The sequence below is a fragment of the Rosa rugosa genome, unplaced genomic scaffold (genome assembly GCF_958449725.1).
Source record: "Rosa rugosa unplaced genomic scaffold, drRosRugo1.1 SCAFFOLD_176, whole genome shotgun sequence".
Classification (NCBI taxonomy): domain Eukaryota; kingdom Viridiplantae; phylum Streptophyta; class Magnoliopsida; order Rosales; family Rosaceae; genus Rosa; species Rosa rugosa.
Window position 1 is genome coordinate 1 of NW_026908937.1, and position 19949 is coordinate 19949.

The 19949-nt window shown below is 36.3% G+C and overlaps 1 protein-coding gene, 1 long non-coding RNA gene and 1 pseudogene across 8 annotated transcripts; 1 reads left to right on the forward strand and 2 right to left on the reverse strand.

The window, feature by feature from the left end:
• Nucleotides 1–398: 398 nt before the first annotated feature.
• On the reverse strand, nt 399–2868 carry LOC133724220 (deacetoxyvindoline 4-hydroxylase-like). Its single transcript, XM_062150930.1, has 3 exons — nt 2231–2868; nt 1113–1434; nt 399–820 (listed from the first exon to the last, which is right to left on the reverse strand). Exons 1-3 carry the CDS (start codon nt 2740–2742, stop codon nt 560–562), a joined length of 1095 nt encoding a protein of 364 aa, XP_062006914.1. The 5' UTR covers nt 2743–2868; the 3' UTR covers nt 399–559.
• A 1948-nt stretch (nt 2869–4816) lies between these two features.
• On the reverse strand, nt 4817–19683 carry LOC133724219 (1-aminocyclopropane-1-carboxylate oxidase homolog 1-like; annotated as a pseudogene).
• Nucleotides 5512–12738, forward strand: LOC133724221 (uncharacterized). Of its 7 annotated transcripts, none has more exons than XR_009853555.1 (14): nt 5512–5842; nt 5990–6094; nt 6184–6391; nt 7199–7346; nt 7441–7526; nt 8582–9331; nt 9405–9508; nt 9598–9685; nt 10198–10337; nt 10577–10632; nt 11781–11848; nt 12050–12080; nt 12207–12364; nt 12547–12738. It is a non-coding gene; the product is annotated as an uncharacterized LOC133724221 (long non-coding RNA). The 7 variants fall into 7 exon arrangements; XR_009853557.1 differs by having other exon boundaries at nt 10235–10337; XR_009853556.1 differs by having other exon boundaries at nt 9618–9685.
• Nucleotides 19684–19949: the final 266 nt, after the last annotated feature.

Here is a 19949-nt window from a genome sequence, read left to right on the forward strand (position 1 = left end):
TCAAAATTTTTGATTTTGGCTAACAAAGCCTCTTCTTTTAATAATAGGATATATATATATATATATATACAGATTTTATCCAGAGCGGAGCTCCGCTTTGAAATTAACGTGTGAAGTTCGCGTTTTCAGTCGCTTTTCGGTCGCATATCCACATCTCGACCGTTCAGTTTTTAGGTACTACTGTATAGATCATCTCTGCAAATTTTCAGCCAAATTGATGATCGTTAAGTTATCTAACTCGCTTAAACCAATGGATGATCGTTAAGGTATATATATAGTTTAGGAACTTTAGAGGTTAATAAAATCATTAAAATGTTGACATGGCTACAGTGATGGGGTTCGACAGGAGTGAGATTCGTATGTCTATCAGTCTATGATGAATCCTGAAACTTATAAAAGACTTACTGAATTAAAATTTAGATCCATAGAGGAATTAGCAGTATCCGAAATTTATTTTCGATCTAGAGGAATTGGAGGATCAGTGATAAACTCATAAACATACATGAGACTGATCCATTATTGCATTAACCAATAGACCATACATTTTCATGGCCAAACTTCACAGTTTTAAATACTCAAGTCCAGAGACTCCCCCAGTTGTGTTCCCTTTCTTGTAGTTGCCGCTAAAATAATCTTTCACAGTTGTTCCCCTGTAAATTGGGGGATTTCCGTCTGGTGTCAACTCCTTGATTGGCTCATACACTTTTGGAATATTTTCATGAGAAAGATGCACAAAAAAATACGCCACAGAAATTCTTGGACCTTCCTTTTTGGCCACTACTCTGTGTCTGGCACTAATGAACTTGCCATTTGAGATTAGCTGCACTAATACATGCATATAATTAGAAATTACAATATATACAACTCTATTGCATGATTTATAATTGCTAGAAAACATTTTGACTGCAGACTGTTAAATCCAATGTGAATATACACTTATAATCTTAAGGGATACAACTGAGCATTATTTTTGAAGAACTTTAGTGTCAATTGATACATAGATATAGGATATTCAAGTTAGCAACTAATGTACGTTGTTTAAAGCTTATTAACATTATAACACAACTATATTTCATGAAAAGTGCAATGCTGATATATATATAAAGGCTTGCCTGCAAGAGATCTCCAATGTTGATGATCAGAGCTCCAGGCACAGGAGTAACATTAATCCACTGGTTTTGATGCAGAACTTGGAGTCCACCAATTTGGTCTTGAAGCAGAATGGTGAGAAAATCGGGATCCGAGTGTGGGTTGATGCCCATAGTCAGTTCAGGCTCGGGGCATGGAGGATAATAGTGATTAAGAATCATATGCCCCTTTGCACAATCCAAGTTTATGAGATGATCCGATTTGAGCCCAAGCGCTTCAGATAGCAATTCAAACAAAGTGACACCTAATTTCTGAGCATGCTCCGAGTACCTTATAGTTATATCTCTGCATATTTGATAAAAGAAACCATACAGGCCAACTGGGATAAGAATCACTTGCCATCCATTTCAATATGTAGAACCATTTTACGTACAGTAAAATCATGGTGCATATTAGATGGAGTTTGGTAGTTCGCAACCATTTCTTTTGCGTCCGTATTTGGATCACATGCTTGATATTGCTTCGGCAATCAACAATGAATATTAATTAAAGCATAGTACGTATAATTATAACTTCTATCACATTTTTCATATCTGCTACTCACATCACATATCCATAGTTGAGACTTAGCTTGAATAAGATGAAAATAATTAAACAGCAAGTGAGATTTAGATTGGAGAATTAAGAATGAGGATAGAACAAACTACCACCTCGTGATAACCTCAATAACTATAGAGGAATGATTTTATTTGTTATCCCCTTTTGCTTTTTCTTTTTTCTTTTTTACATTTCCCCAATATCGTATCCTTTTTACTCAAGATTGTACGTCTATACCGTGTGTGTGTGTCTTCCCTGCAACAAATAGTGAAGTTAAAAATCGTTACTCAAAAGAGTGAACACTAATAACATAGTTTAATTAACATGTTATTAGTGTTTCAGGCCATTTCAGTCAAATGTCTAATGAACACTAACAACATAGTTTCCATAATCATTGACTAAAAAAACATATTTAATTTCCAGAATCCTTGATCTGCATGTTAATTGACCAAAGAAAAAATGCGAAGATAAAGAGAAATTCACCAAAACAAAACAGAATCCTCATCTGAAAAACAGAGAAGATTCTTGAAAAGGATGTTCATACCTGAGAACGGGAGGAATTTCTTGAGGATCAAAGTCCTCAACACTCCTATTAATCTGCATACTGTCTCTCCAATCACCATACATCAACTCATACATGTTATTGCTAGTGAAGTACTTGACCTTCCTCACCAGTTCTCTACCGTAGTACTCAGCCTTCACCTCCCTCGGCAGCTCGTGAAACGCACGAGTCGCCTCCATGATCTCCTCCATCACTCTCTCAGGCACTCCATGGTTCACCACCTGGAAGAACCCATAGCTCTCTGCGGCCCTCCGGACTTGGTCGATCACCTCAGTACGCCTGCCGTTATTTTCAGAGAGATCCACCACTGGGATACTGAAATGGCCTGAAATCTTCTGGTCGCCGCCGACGGAGGGATCTTCCTTGGGACGGACGAAAATTGGTGGGACTTTGGTGATTCCGCCATCGACGATCCCTTTGACACCAGCTTTGGATTCATCGAAGGCCTTAAGTTGCTGCAGACGCTCTTGGTCGCTTGAGTTCCCGGTGATCATTTCTATGAAATCTGGTAAATGACTCAGACTCGGACTGACTGAAGAGTTCAGAAATGAGGATCCGTTTCTTCTTCGCTCGAGGCTTTGGACGTGCAAATCCACGTGGTTTCAGTGCAGTATGAATGTAATGTGAGTTACAAATGGACCTTTCTTTCCTTTTTTTTTTAGTTTTTTTTTAGTTTTTTTTTTTAGGAGAATGGACCTTTCTTTCGTTAATTTGAATCTTTGATGACTTGAAATTCAAAAGACAACGATACGCACTGACCGTTAATACATTAATACATCTAACATATTTAGTTTTCAGAAATCTAATCTAAATTGGTTGCACACTCATCTATTATGAATGTATTTTGGGTTGATGCATGAGACTCCTAACATAATCCAAGATGTTCTACTAGAGAATGATTGTATTTTTCTCACGAGGTTTAGATAATATGTTCCTCTCGTTGTACTATCCTATGCTAAATAATATTAATATGGTTGGAACTGATAGGTACCCAATTTAATCGGAGCCTTTGCCCATCTTAAAAAAAAAATCGATCTAATCCAAATTGGACTGGGAGAATGGTTGATTTTTAGACATTAATATTTAGATTTCAACATATTAGATTTTCAGAAATCAAATCCAAATATAGAATTTTAGAAAATGATACCCCCACCCCAACCCCCACTAACCATTTTCCAAGTGTGGCATTTTCTAGACATTTAACATATGTAGATCTTAATGAGAGTCGAGTATTGTTCCCTTTAATGAGAGAAGCTCCTGCTTGTCTCTTACCCAGGCTCTCTCTTCTCTGCAGCAACTTTTTCTTCTTTGATTTTCCTCACCCATGTGGTGATTCCTCATCCTCTGTGGTGATTCTCACTCAAGTGGTGTTTTGATTTCCTTGTTTTCCTCTTCTTTTGCATATGATTTTTGTCCTCACTGTTTAAATTTGTTTTTAGATCTTAGATCTAAATCTCTAAGATATTCTCTCAAATTTGTTCTCATGGTCATTCTCAGTTTTTGTTCTACCTTTGATCCTCAAGATGTCCAAACCATGAACAAATCTCCTTCTTCTTGTCTACCTTGCCCTGCCATGGAAGAGTTCGTACTCCTCTGCAACCACCTCTTTAGATCTCAGGTTTCTTTGCTAAGATCTATTTTGGTTTGGTTTGTTGTTATCCTTTTATGCGAGATCTTCTCGTAATCGGTCAACTGGAGAATGTATGGCGGCTATGTTCGTATCCTTGCCTCTGCAGACCACCCTTGGTTACCAACCCTCTTTCATGATTTTCGTTAGAGCTCCGGTGTCGAATCTGCTATGGTGGCTGCAAGTTGGAGATGAAGAAGAAGTTTTGATTAGGATTTGGGTTTTTTGGACTGCTTGGGCCTCTATGTTTCTAGCTGTTTCTTTCTTGTATTTTGATTTCTCTAGTCTTGCTTGTTCTGGCAGTTGACTATGTGAATCATGCTTTACAGACTTCGTTTGTATTGGGCTGTGTCCCTTGTACTGTTGTTTGGCTTTGAGCCTGCTTGTTAATTGATGCTACCTTTCGACCAAAAAAAAAAACATATGTAGATCTTTCTTTAAAAATCTAGCTACCATCACCTACCGATACCTCCTTCTCCAATCTAACCGTTTTATGCCAATCTTGTAATGATGTTTAATCAATGAAATTATTTATTTCTGAAAAAGTGATATACAAAGCTAGCTCTAAACTACTAGCCTTTGATACAGAGAACTAAAACAGGAACTTGATAATTTTTTGTCTCAAATTTTAGCAATCAAAGAAAATAAAAATTAGGAAACAAGCTGAATCGATTTTTGGATAGATATAAACCATTATACACAATATTCTCCACGTATTAAGTAAACTAGAGACACTGGCAATAAATTTTCGCATAATTGATTAACAGTATGCATCACTCATTGACACCCATCAATCAAAACCTCATAAGATCCTTAAGGTCAAATGACAATGCTAACACCAAAAAGTACATTAAGTTTATCAATAAGTAAGAGATCGATTGATCAATTATTGCATAAAATATTACTAGACCACACACTTTCAAAAATAAACTCCGGTTATTTCACAGCTTCAAGTCTTCTAGCCCGGAGACCTCATCTAGTTCCCATCTCTTATAGTGGCACATAACATAATCTTTCACTGTTGTTTCCTAATAAACTGGAGGTTTTTCTTTTGATATTGACTCCTTAATTGGCCCATATAATCTTGAAGAGTGTTCTAGTAAAGGTCTGAAAAAGCATGCCACGGAAATTCTTGGACCTAGCTAGCTTCATTTTTAGCCAATACTCTATGATTGACGCTTACGAACTTATTGTTTGAGATTAGCTGCATCAACATACCCATTAATCAAATAATAGCACTAATGAATTGATTTATGATTGCTAGGGAAATATAAATTGACAATGGACATTAAATTTATTGGGAAAGTTCAAAAATGCAACAGAATTGACCCTTCTAAAATTGAGTGGTGTTTAAAATAACGACGAAGACAACTTAAAACGAAGATTATTCAATGTATTTGAGTCACAGTGGCCTGCTTAATTATTAGAAACTTTTTCAGTCGTCGTACATAATTAATGATAAACATATATAAACACATACACGCGCGCGCACATACATATAAGAAGGTTTTATCTAGAATGCAACGGAAGTATTAGTTTTTTATCTCACTATCCTCAACACATTTAGTTAATGTCAAAAAAGAATATGGCCGAGTAATAACCAGGGGAAGAAATGAAAATCGACTAATTATAAATATACAAAAGTAAAATGGGATTGTCACTGTTCAATGAACAGTGATACAACTCTTTTTTTCCTTTCCGGATTTGCCCTCAAAACAGATAAACATGGGGTTTTATACTGTTCTGCTGTGACGCTTTTGTCTCTTCTGCCGCTTTGGTCGGTTTCGTCAGAGAAGAGAAAGAAGAAGGAGGAGGAGGAGGAGACGGGAAGCTCTCTTTCCTTTCAGAGGTCCGCTCACTGCTCGGGTATGATTCGTTCTTGCATGCGCTTAATTGATCTTGTCTAGGCATTCTGCTGGTCGAGAATGGTATTCTGGTATGGTTTATGGTATTCAAATCATCAAAAGGTAATCCTGGTCTTAAAGTTTGGATTTTTTTTTTTTAAGTTTTTGGCTTCTGGGTTTTATGAGGTTTTGAAGTGAAATGGCCCGAATGGGTAGGAAAGTTTGGAACTTTTGGGATGTTAAATGCCTTTTGCTTTCTGGGTTTTTTAGGTTTTAATTGGAAAAATGGTGGTGTAGACTCTGCATGCAGTCCCAGCGCTGCCTCACCTTCCCCGTCATACTCCGGCGAGCCATTAAAACGTACTCAGGAGTCAGGTCTTCTTCACTCATTTAGCCCCTTCTAATTTTCTGTATCTACATGCTTTAATTAATTATGACATTCAATTAATGATTTGGTATTTTAGATCAAGAGGAGCCTCACATGAAAAGGAAGGTGCTTGCTGAGGCCAAATTGAGGATGGGGATTGACTGACATTGAAGCTGTATGAGTAACGTAGCCTAAAATTTTTGTATTCATCGTATTTCTCCCGGGTTAGTTTCGCGATGGAGGACCCGAAAAGATGAGCTGCCTATTTTTCTGGGTCGCACCTCTTGCGCCACCATAGGAAAGAGGTAATTGATAATCATTCATTGAGATTATGAGTTCGCTTGGTTTGAGCATCGAAATGTCAAACTCTAAGTTCAAGAATGTATTTTATATCTTTGATTAGGAGCAAAACGATCCAGTTTGAATTTTATATTTCTTTTGTGCTTCCCCAGTTTCATATCTTTTATGTATTTTACAAGCTTGATAGTTGATACATGAAGTCACCAACTGATGTGTATAAGAAATTATGCTGATTTTGAATCAATTTGGCACCTTACAAATCGTGAGCAATGTTCAATCAAAATTTAAGATCCAAGGATACAGTGCTGTTGTCAATGCTGATAAGGATCGCCTAAGAATCTTTAGACCTTGCATTCGTGTATGAATTTGGACTACATTGATGAATAGAAGCTTGATGCCATTTGAATAGAACTTATGTTTTGTATTGAATGGATCCATTAGGCTAACTGCATATAAGATTACTTTGGAGTGATCTTTACACGTACTATTTTGATCATATTTTTATTTCATTTTGGATTCAAGCCCATTTGTGAAGAACATTTTTCTTCGAGACTCTAAAAGGATGCATGTGGTCATCCAGTATTACTATGATGATTGGCCAACAAATGTTGCAAAGCTAGCATTTGAAAAATCTGTGTTTACTAAGACTCTAAAGACAAATGGAAGGATAGAAGATATGTAACAATGGTATTATTGAAGTACATACAGTGCCACTCCAGTGATTTTTTCTTTTTCTTTTCGATATGCTACAGAAAGTCATGTTATAACATCAGATTTGCAGTCTTCATAATTTACTATTGTATCTTATGCAGCGGAGGTAATCATGTTCGAGTGCAACGTTGTTATATATAAGTTTGTGCAGGAACTTCACTTCTTTGTGACTGGAGGTGACGATGAAAATGAACTCATTTTAGCAACTCTACTTCAGGGATTCTTTGATGCAGTTGCCCTTCTCTTGAGGTAGAGTTGTTCATAACTCTTGCCTCTAGCTCTTTTTACTTTGGATAATTATTTATTTTTTGACCTTTTGCTATATATTCATACATATTTGCAGGAAAAATGTCGACAAAAGGGAGGCATTAGAGCACCTGGATCTCATACTCCTATAGTTCAATGCTTTGATGTGATCATTGATCAATGGTATGCAATATGTTCCTTATATATTCACTCTAAAGTTAGCACACTCTTCGAGTGATGAGTATGGTTAAGTCGCTTAGATGAAGTGGGCTAGATTTGTTCTTGATCTTAGTTCTGTCAACAATAAGGATATGATTATATAATGTTTCTTATGTATTCACTCTAAAGTTTGCACTCTCTTCCAGTGATATGGCAAAGTCACCTAGAGTAATAACTTTCTACCTACTTTTGCTATGTGAAGATAATGCTGTTATCTTTTCCAATTTTTCTTATAACTTATACTAAAGGCACATACGAGTTGTTACGTGTATATGGTTACTTGAAATATGCAATATACTCGAACCTAATAGCATATCAATTCTGAGTCACTTCAGTACATGTTGCATCTGAGATGTTAGCTTTTGATTTCATTCATAGTTTTGGGTTTTCTTCCTAATATCTCATTCGAAGATAGAATATATTATCATGGTTATCTATGATAATACGACGTATAAGCTACATGATAAGCTTAGAGAAATGTTAACATAGTGGCCCTAAAAAACGTTATGCGCTATCTTAAAGCAGAGAGGCAAAAAACTTCCATTTTGAGACCGACGTTAAAGCTTTACTAATAGAATATCTAGGGCATTCTTATTATCACGATGCGTGCGGGAAGTATTTGAAAGATTTGTTTTAGGGATTCTGATTGAACTAGGAGAGGGGGAAGGGACAAGCAGGGCTCGAAACATTGTGGTTCAATCTTAAACCTGGGTAGGTGATCAGTTTCAATATGGCAGGTTAGTTCAACAAAAGTTAGGAGGTCCATCTCTGTCTAAATATGAAAAGCTGTAGGCTGAACTATCAGATTTGCGGATGAAGTATAACCGACTTTTCACAGTTTACCAAAAGACCAGCGCAGCATCAAAAATTTTCTGCATATGAGGGGATTGATATAATGTTTCTGTAGTGGTTTGTTATTATATTTGAAAAAACATGATGGACAATTGGTTAAGATCTGCTATTGTTTATTTTGTATAATTGAAGAATTTAATATGATATTTTGTTATGTCTGATGACAGATCTGCTCATTTTTTACCCTTTGCAACTGTTAAAGCTGAAGAGATTTTGGTGTCACTGCCTGCTGAAATACATCACTTCGTTAAGTTTCTGTGATTAATCCTTAAACTTGCAGTAGTAATTGGTCATGGAGAGTTGCCTACAATTATAAGATGATTCATCAAGCGCAATTTCTTTTGCAGTAATTGATCATTTTTTCTGTTGCATGATCTATGGACCTTCATTGGTGTTGATGTCTACTGAAATATGTAAATATACTATTGTGGTTAGAACATTTTATTTTGTGGAAATATTGCAGTTAAAATGTCTATTTAAACAATATCGGTTAATATTATGTTTGAAATATCTAAGTATGGTTAAAACACCAGCTTTTGTAATATGTAAAATGATAGCATTGCAGTTAACTTTAATCAACTTATAACTGTGATTCTGTTACGAACAAATTTGAGAACAATAAAAGGACACAAACCCGCAGCATCGCGCGGGAAGTACCATCTAGTTATAAAGATACAAAAGTAAAATCGGATTGTCACTGTTCAATGAACAGTGATATAGCTTTTTTTTTTTTCTTTCCGGATTTGCCCTCAAAACAGATAAACATGGGGTTTTATACTGTCCTGCTGTGACGCTTTTGTCTCTTCTGCCGCTTCGATCTTTTTTCTTTAATTCGTTTTGGGTCTTGGTCGGTTTCGTCAGAGAAGGTCGGTGAGAAAAAGAGATAGAAGGGCTGAACCTGCCGGCTAGATAGTAAGGTAATCGATTTTGGCTGTTGGTTTGAAATCAATCAATTTCCCATTTTTTTGATGATGGGTTTTGTTGTCACAGCGAGAGTAAAAAAGAAAGAGTGAGAAAAGAAGAAGAAGAAGAAGAAGAAGAAGAAGAAGGAGGAGGAGGAGGAGACGGGAAGCTCTCTGGGTTTTCTTTGATCGGTTGGTATTTGTGGGAATCTGATGTGGTTTCTATCTGAATTTTTCTGATTGAAATTCTTTCCGGGATTTCTTATGTGTGGTTAATTCAGGCTCCCGTATTTGTCTTGAGCTGACCAAGCCTGTTACTAAGCCCCCATTGGTATGGAGACTGGGGAGTTTGCGGAGCTGCTGCCTGTGGTATGCTCTTTGCTTCTTCTTGATGGCCCCGTATTTGCATGTTTACAATTATGTTGTAGTTTAGTTTGACATTGCAAACAAATGAAGCAATTGCTTGATAACTGGACGATAAGTGAATCTGAAATTATAAAATGCAACCGCATATCTATAAACCCAAATTGGGTGCTGATATGGGCCATAGAAACTAAACTGAACTCAAGAAACTGAGAGAATGGACCTTTTTGAGGTTTCTGTTTGATTATCCATAAGCGAGAGAGCTATAGGAAGAGTAGTGCAAATTGGGTTTTAAAGTGTGTAGATTTGGATTTTTGAAGACTGGAAAAATCAGGTCAAGAAAGTTATGTGCAAGGAATTGGAGAGATATTTTGTTTGATATACGGTTTGTGTCCCTGATAATTGATTGTGATCATGGGTTAATATGATTCGAATTTGTAGCCTTGGCATTTCTTAAGACTAGCTCGAAAGTTGGTTATTGAAGTTTGATTGTGATGCATGGATTTGCATTATGCTAGAGTTGTTCTTGAATTTCTGTCATCAACTTCTGTTCAGCCATCACTGGTACATCACTGGGTTACATTCAGCCTGGATTGAGCGATGTTGTGATTTGGTGTTGATAAAATCAGTGAAAGGCTTTGACATCAATGAAAGAAAGGTAATAGGAAGGGTTCATGTATACTAGAAATTTAATACTTTAAGCTGTAAATACACATGCTTGGTCCCAAATTTATTTCCCCTGATCTGCTAATCTATGGAGTGTGAATAAAACAGTGAACTTCAATCTCTAAAATAGAACTGCACACTTATAGTTTAATCTATGACTTTGTGTAGATTTTCCATTTACATACCTGGCTCACACTTGAGCTCACTATTTTGTTTCATTTTTGTTTGCAGGTGATGGTGTGACAGAGTAAAATCCTGATCCTTCAATGTATCTGACAGCTGTTAAGGTAATTGATCTACAGCCTTATTTCCTCCATATGTATATATATATATCTCAATTATCTTGCTCAATTACATTGTATTGTCTCTCTCTGTATAAAGTGTTACTGATCAAATTTCCAAAAAGAGATCGCTAAGCTCTATCTATATCCAGCAATCACATAGAAATTGAAGATGGTAAAACTTTCCTGACCTTATTGCCTATCCGTGGAGAATTGGGTGAATGCCATGTCTCAGCCAATGTCTGGCAATGAATAAAACAAGAATTTATAAACATTCCTCTGTTTAATTAAATACATATATGCATAAGATTTTTGGATACTCATCCTCTGAATGACAAAATCTGTCATAGCATTCAATTCTACACAGGTTAGGATTTAAATGTGTCTATATAATTTCAATGTATAAATTTAAAAACCAAATTAAGGACCTTAATTTTCTGATGACCTTGCCATCTCGAGGATGGTCGATCAGTCGTATGACAATGATTATATCACAGTCATTCCCATCTGAATCCCAGCATAGCTGTAGCATGAAAATTCCTGTCAAAGGAGAATGTATATGACCACTATTCCACCGAAAGTAAAACCAAGCTAAAGCTATTGTTCTTTATTCTTACATGATCAAAATCCAATTCTCTTTCCTATATTCTCTTTTGCTGCCACATTCTAAGATTTTCATTTGATATATAACATAGGCCAATGTATTTCTTGAAAATCCTTATGCTTCTCAACCTCTGAAGACATCACCTTAATCTCATTGATTCACCTGATTTTCTATCCTGGTATTACAAATTTTCCTTTGACAATATGTAATGGTTTTGTGTACATATTTTTCTGGTCTGTCATATTAATACAAATTATTGTTTTTGTTATGGGGGTTTATTTTGGTATTTCATTTGTGTTAAATTCTGGGTTACTGAATCATTTGAATATTGCGAGTTGTCAACAATATCCAGCCTGCCGGGCATACTGATATTGGTCAGTCTAATTCCATTTTAAGAAGCGCAACTATCTTCCTTTACCTTTCTGTTTCAAAAATAAAGATTAAGTTTTGATGTGTGCTTCTTCCTCCACACATATTATTATGTAACTTATCCTTGGAATTATGTTATTAGATGTATTTTCTCACACAATAATGTTCTGCTTATCTTTAGGCTGTGTTGCAGACCAGATTTGAGGTGGAACAAGCTGCTCACTATCTGATATTCAATTGTCAAGTAAAGTAAGCATGTCTAAAAAATAATATTGAAGTGGATGATTAAAAACTATATGTATAAGCTTGAAGTGTTCTCCACTGAGAATTTTAAGATTCTCATTCAAAGCTTAAGATTTTATATGTAATTGGTTGATAAAGTGAGAATTTTGAAATTAACATCTCACCAATGGTCGTACATATTGGTTTAATGCTTTGGAATTTTTACAGGAATAACCGGTGATTCAGACAAGTGATTCCGGTAAATAACTGCATATGTCAATCTAACATGCCCACTATCAACCATGTTTTGATTATGTTCTTAATGTCCATAGTTTTGCCTATGTTCTGCCAAGGGGAGAACTCATTATTACTTTTGAATTTGTAGATACCGTCGATGTTGCTGAAGGACATCAATTTAAAAATGCTTCTTTGTTGGCAGACTTGACGGGCACAAAGTTCATTGAGCGCCAAAATGGAAGAGAGGGTGAAGGAGGGAACTGAAAACATCTTCCATTGGTTTTAAGCATTCAAATCTTTCAAAGGGTAAGAATATATATCAATATCCATAGCTTAGCCATATATTTTTTGCCTGGCTGTCTTAATGCAATTCAAGACTTAAGGTAAGAATATATTTTTTCATTACTCATAGTTGAACAAAGAAACAAGTTCTGGGTTCTTATTCAATTTCGCTTTTATATTTAATGGTTTTTTCTTTTATTCTGCAGGAAGAGCACATTGAAATTGCCAAAGCCAAGAAGAAAGTACTAGAGATAGAGTTGTGCTCATCTGAGGAAGAGCTTGATACTGAGGCATGTTTTCTTACCAGGCTTCGTTATCTCCAGATCTATCTGTTAATCATTATGCTCTGATTACTTGCCTTATTTATACAGCAGTATGTTATAAACAGATCAAATTTGACACTGTTGAAACAGATCAAAGGCCTGCAGTATGTTATACAGCATAAGAGCATTCTGTTTTGGAAATCCTTAAAACAGATCAAACAACTTATAAACACACATGGAGGTCATTGTAAATGCCGCTGTACAAGGCAAGATTCCGGAATCAGTCGTTCATATAGACAAAGAAGCCCTTAATTACTCTCATCTTTTTGTTGTACCTTTTTTTTCCATAGGTTTTTAAGCTAACAGATCAGTTTTTGCATTATATTATTTTGATAATATAATGCTTTGTACATCCTTGAACTAGATTCATACAATGTAAACTAAATTCTGAAAAATACATTTAGCACATATTTTTCGTTTCATCTAAGCACATCTTGGCCGGTTTTCTGAACCGAGGCATCGCGCGGGTTCTCTTGCTAGTGTATACTAGTACTAAATTAATGGATTGAAAACTCCATTGAAAAATGTTGTATGTTAACTGCGAATTTATAATAGGGTGTTTACTCTATATCTAAATTTTCCAAAATGACAACCTAGATATTGCCGGTTTATTTCTGGAATATATGACAACGTATGTATTCCCACTTTGTTTCTTGAATGACAACATATGTATTAGCTTTCAAATTACTAGCCCCTTAACATGTGCTCCGCACATGTCAATTGGCTTTTATTTTTTTTAATTAAAAAAGTTACAGCAATTTCTCTTCTAATTTTAGGAAAACTTCTCCTTTTTTCATCAGAGGTATTGCAAAATTTTCAAATATGATATAGTGTATTGACTATCTTATCCTCATATAGAAATAATTTAAAATGTTTGTGCAGTTGTAGACAGTGAATTGGCAACTGAATTAATGACTATCTTTGAGAACAGAAAGTTGTCATGGTGCAATTACATTGTCAACATTATTATGGTTGTCACTTCTGAAACTTGCATGATTAATTATATAGTCTGTTTGGACCCAAAATGAACATTTTGGCCTGACAAGGCACGTCTTGAAGAAATTGAGTCAATATCAGTGGCTCAAGCTATATATTGTCGACAAGCTCGAAATATATATTTAGAGGCTAAATAAAACCTACTATGGAAGTATGACAAGTCAACTTTAGCATATTTTCCTACTTCGGCTAGGAAAAACCGAGCTAGACAAGGAAGGAGGGGTGGCAGACTAACCAAATGAAATCGAAATGTGCTGAAACTTTCCAGATCCATTCTAGACAGCCCAAGGATCATTTCTTATGAAGAGTGCAAGAGCATTTTTTGAGTGGAAGGCCTTCAAACAATCAGCCCAATTTTCTACAGAAGCAAAACTGGAAAACTGGACCTGTAAGAGGTCCAGCAGCATTTTCGGCCCAACCACATGGAATAAAAATCTGAAAATTTGTCAGGATGATCTACACTCATAGTGGAACATTTCATATGAAGAAGTCGAAGGCATATAATGAAGTCTTGTTGGAGAAATAATTGAAGGAATAAAGGGGCAGAAACTGACCTAAAACCAGCTTAATATTCACATGTTCATGTTTCCTACCCACATGAAGAAAGCTAGATGCTTTTCTTCTTTTCCTTGGATATATTTTTCAAGACAATCTCTTTAATAGATCATCATCACTTCCATGTTTCTCCACCTTCATGCTTTGCTTTCATTTCATCATTTCTCTATCTTTTCCATATTTTACAAATCACTTTCATACTCCACTTTCATTATTTTTCTTCCACTCATCATTTCACTCTTCTTTTTCTTCCCTATATAAACACCTTCTCCTCTCATTCTAAAAGACACATTCACATTCAACAACAACATCTCTAAGATGATCTAAGTTCTCTCTAGAGCAAACCTCTCTAAGAGCAACTCCTCTCCCTCTCCTTCTCTTTCTCTTAGCGGTGATCACACTCCTAGTCCTAGTCTTCTCAGAAGCCGACTTTCAGTGCCACCAAACCCTCTGTCAACGTGCTTCGGTCCTAGTCTCCTCGGGAGCCGACGGTAGTGCCGCGACCACAACGGTTACAGAACCAGCCAAGCAAGGGTAACGCCCTAGCAACTCAGCCAAGCTAAAGTCACGCTTTAGCAAGTTCTCCTCACTTCCCGGTGGTTCTCGATCTGCTCGATCTACAACATCGAGTATCGATTTGGTGATTTTCAAGAAGCTCAGCAAAAGTCCTCGCCACGAGGCACAAAGAATCCCACGACGAGGTTGGTGCTCTCCTCGTCCACAATCGCTCAACAGAAGTCAGGTCAAGGGACACCCCCGACGACCGCACCCGAACGGTGCTGGCACGCCCGCGCAAGAAAATAGACTGTTGACCAGCTGCAGCAAAATTGGAGCCAAACATAGTCTATAAACTTTGTCATAATTGGTTCCTCATTTGAAACCCAGGTCAGTATTCCACCTGCTCATGACAGACAGGGCATATATGGTAGTTTAAAAATTTAACCATTCCCTGAAGAATTGGCTTAATTATATAAGATTCACAAGTACAACTCCTATGCTATGTGAAAAGAAAAAGTTGTGTACAAGATGCAATTTAATTACCCATATACGTACAACTCTAATATATAGTGAAACAATAGCAAACAACCTTTGTGAATATATATGATATAGAAACTTGCCTGTAAGAAATCTCCGATGTTCACCTCTAGAGCTCCAGGTACAGGAGGAACATTAATACACTGATTTTGGTACAAAACCTGAAGTCCACCAATATGGTCTTGAAGTAGGATGGTCATAAAATCAGGATCTGAGTGTTCAACAGTGCCAATAGCTACTTCAGGCTCCGGGCATGGTGGATAGTAATGACTAAGAATCATATGCCCCTTCGTGCTATCCAAGTTTTTGAGGTGATCAAGTTTGAGCCCAAGCGCCTTAGATAGAAATTCAAACAAAGTGACACCTAACTTGTGAACGTACTTAGAGTACTCCATAGCTATGTCTCTAGAGATTACACAAAGGATACTAAATTAATTAACATGTCTAAGACTCTAAGGTTAGATATATGATATCATGCTTACTTAAATAAATAAAGCAGTGATTAATTATGACTAACAATGTATGAAAATGATAGATATAAATTGAGTCTTTCTAAATGTACCCAGCAAATATCTAAATACACCCAGCAATTTTTTACACCCAACAAAATTATAAAATCTCTAACTACATCTAGCAAGTTTTCCTGTAATACCCTTTTCTTTAATTAAACCGAGCAAAACTCATACACCCTGACAAAGAATACCAAACACCCAGCAAACTCCCTCGTTCTTCTGAGACTTCTTTGTTGATATTCACCTTCTTGATCTGGTATGACGGATGAATACCCGGTCTCAAACTCAAGAATTTCTCAATCTCCTTCGCTCTCTTGCACCCGCAGACTTTGAACGTATCTCTCTTATAGTTTTATTGGTTTAAATTTCCTTCCAAAGTTCTTTTAGGAGTTTAATTTCTTTGTTTAGGGTTTGAATTTCTAGAAGTTTTGTTTTTGCTTTCTCAATTGTTTGTAAATTTCTTGGAAGCTGCGCTCGTCTTCCTCTTTCCGAGCCTCTTTTCGCCCCACTAAGCCCTTGAATTATCTACAGATTTGGTTGTTGTTTCATAAAATGCTAGCTAGACTCTTGTACTGATGCCTCATAGATGCTAGTGTGTATATAAACATTGGTGCAATTAATATTCTCTCCCGTTCCTCTTTCATCGGCCTTTTTTAATGCTAGCTAGGCTCTTGTACTGATGTCTCATGGAGTTTATGCCCAGAGAGATTATCAGACAATTGAGATCCTAGCGCCAGTTTTGAAACTTACAGAGGTGTATTCAATCTAGATTTTAAATGATTCTGCCTGACTTTTTATAATCCATGGATTCTTGTTGATTCTACAAAATCCATGGATTGTTTTAATTCTATACGGATTTGAATAGATTCCAATGTATTGTATTAGCAAGATTTGTTTGGATTTTAATAAGTGCATGGATTGTCCTCCATGCACTTATAACAATAATATAATAAAGACCAAAATATGTACCATGTAATCCATGATTCTGCCATGTTACTCTATATGTGTCTTAAAGAGAAGTTCCGTTGTTTAAGGTGAGGGTTATGGTCACATGATTCTTTTGTGAGCGAGTTCTTGTCTTGCTGCTGCTGTTTTGTTGATTTGCTGAAGAAATTCGTTAAGAGAATTGAAATGATCACCGATGGTCTTTCCGTATTGTCTTGTATATTTTTCGAGAGAAAACTACAATTACATGATATATCTTGTTCAGTATTTTAGCATCTTCAACGTCGAAAGCTTATTTTTTAATCACATTGGCCTGATAGCAGCGTACTTTATAAGTTGAATGAATGTTGGGTAATTTTAAAATCTTTCTGTGTTAGATCTCAAAGCAGGGTATAGTACAACTAAATTGTTCCATTATTCCCCGTTATGCAAATAAATAATTAAATATACTTTTAAGTCAAGGGCACGTTGGAAATGCTTAATGCAATTCCTGGGGCAGCAAGGACGGGACGCTCAAGTACAATGAAGTAACAAATTTCTGCAGTTTCATTTCATACACGTTATCAAAATTAATAATACACAAGAGAATTGGTTTCTATGAATCGTTTCAGTACATACATGAAAGAGTATACAGAGGGAGAAATTGAAGGCAGCAAGTGTGAAGGGACTTCTGGTTCAGCAAAAAATTAATAGGGAGTCTTACTTCCTCTTTGCTTCAATATCTTTCTTGAAGTCAATGTTCGGCTCACAATCAAGAACCAAAGCAGGAACTTGCTCATTGCAAAGAAAATAAGATCTTTTCTTATGAAGATGAGATAACAAGATCAAAGATCAATGTAAAAAGAAAACAGTAAGACACCACCAGGGAGTAAATCTAAATATGAATAAGCTGTTCTATTTACATAGGTTCAGATTGCGGACATGAAACAACCTATCTTTAGGAACAAGTAACTTATATTAACTCCAACAGGATGGGAGCAGGTGTCATTGTTCATAGAATTGAGAGTCTAAATTTATGATAAGAGTATAAGACCGGTCTTCATTTGCTATATATCTATCATATCACTGACACTGCATTCTTTCCTCCGTAATTGAACTCACTGCTAACCACCAACTCCAATCTCGAATTTAAAATTAACCTTTATAGCAAACTATGCCAAAACTGTGACAGTTTATATGGAACCAGACCTCAGCAGCAATCACTAGTGCACGTACAATCCATATCAAAGAGAAGAAATAAGTTGACAGTACTACTTCCTATTCACATAAATTGGGTTATATATGTAGTATTCAAGCTTGTTAGCTTCAGTAGATTCCGAGACATTTCTATTATTCTATATGCCACTCGCATAGATGTACATGGATGAGCTACATTTATGTAAAACTAATATGCCTTCATGTTACCTGTGACTCTGTGAGACAAGCTGTGAGACATCAATTATCTACCTGTGAGACATCAATTATCCACCTTCATATTAAAACCAGCCTCTTATATGCAATTAAATTGTATTGTTTCATTTAGTGCCTTAATCAAACTCACTGTTAAATAATGCGTCTACTTAAGAAACGTTCTTTCAATGTCAAAAGAAGAATGATCATTCCATTTATACCACAAGTCATTTCAGTCCATATACCAAGATTATCCTAAGAATATTTCCTGATTAATTACTCATCCTAGCTAGCAAATGCTCCATGCGGAGATGAGAACAGACAGACGACCAACAACACTGACATTCCTACCAAAAGAAGCATAGAATAAAACTCAAAGTTATAAACAAAATGCTCATGAAACATAAATAATACCTTGATTAAAATTGGATTAACCCTGTTTTCAAGCTTTCAAGTGCATCATTCAGACCATCTCTGGTGCAGTACTGTATGGCAAAAATGTTAATTATTCAGGCAGCAGATGAGACAATGTAAAACTAAAATAAATGCATTTTATCTCATTGTTCTTGCTTCAATTTCTATTTACATGGAGTTTCATTTCACAAGCCCTTGAGCAGTTGAGCGTAGTGTAGAATCATGGCATGACGTTAGAATCGTGCCATAGTAAATACTAAATACTCCAAAAGAATTGAAGAGGCCAGGGGAAACACACACTAGATTCTCGTTTAATTAACATAATCCATGAACAATAATCTGTGCATTGAAATAAGCCATGCCAAACAAGGAAATTAATCTTTTAATAATCTGTCCATCAACAATAGTCTTTCAATGCTATACCATATTTACCACAACTGCCTATAGTATACAAACAGTTCAAATAGGCTAGGGGAAACTCACATTTCAGTAGCATAGTCTGTCACTAAAGCTCAGAGTGTTTAAAGCTCAATTCGAATATAACCTAACAATAATTCGACTTTTCATTTTTAATCTACATACATGTAAAGTATATTTACACATATGATTTAAGTTTCTTTATTAGTTTTATAGAATAGGATTAAATACTTGTTACTCCTCAAACTTTTGCCTGAAAAACAGTTTAGTCCATCGCCTTTCAAATTAAACTGGATAGTCCTTATTCTCTCTAATTCTCATATAACAAGTCCAAAATGATCCGAAATGACTATTATGCCCCTCATTTTCTATTTTTATTATTATTTTAATTTTTTTCTCTATTTTTTAAATTTTTTTCCCCTTTTTTTATACTCTCTCTCTCTCCCTCCCTCTCTCCCTCTCTCCTGGCCGCACGGTCTCTCTCTCTCCCTCGACCTCTCTTCTTCTTCTTAAACTCCACTCCCCCTTTTCCACATGCATCAATCACCGCATTGTAAGTAACCAAATTCGGCTTCAAGCTCGAATCTTTCATGGACTCGAGCACTCGAATAGCCTCATCGCAATACTTGCTGCGCCCATAAGCACTAATCAAAGCCGAATACGTATAAACAGTCTTGCCATAACCCTCATTGACAGCAGTCTGAAACACATTCTTGGCAAGCTCAACCTTCCCCAACCTACCAAGAGTACTACTCATAGAGCTAGCTGATTTCCCCTGCTCAGTTCTCCTTCTCTCCCTCCTCACCACAAACTCGAAACACCTTATAGCCTTCCAACACTCACCTCTATTCCCAAGCTCTCTAAGCAAAAAAGTGTAATCATCCGACCCACAAAGCCTAGACTCGAAACTAAGCAAAACATCATCAAGGGCCAAATCGTCCTTACCGAACTAGATTGCGCTCTGCAGGGCCTCCTCCGCCAGCGAGGAGTGGCGGGACCCCACCGTGGTTTTGGGCCGGCCGA

Excerpts from the sequence above, each read along its gene's own strand:
- LOC133724220 (XM_062150930.1), bottom strand. The coding sequence starts at position 2,742 with ATGATCACCGGGAACTCAAGCGACCAAGAGCGTCTGCAGCAACTTAAG. Across the intron at positions 1,435-2,230 it reads GAAATTCCTCCCGTTCTCAG|AGATATAACTATAAGGTACT; the intron begins GTATGAACATCC and ends TCAAATATGCAG. Across the intron at positions 821-1,112 it reads ACATTGGAGATCTCTTGCAG|CTAATCTCAAATGGCAAGTT; the intron begins GCAAGCCTTTAT and ends GTATTAGTGCAG.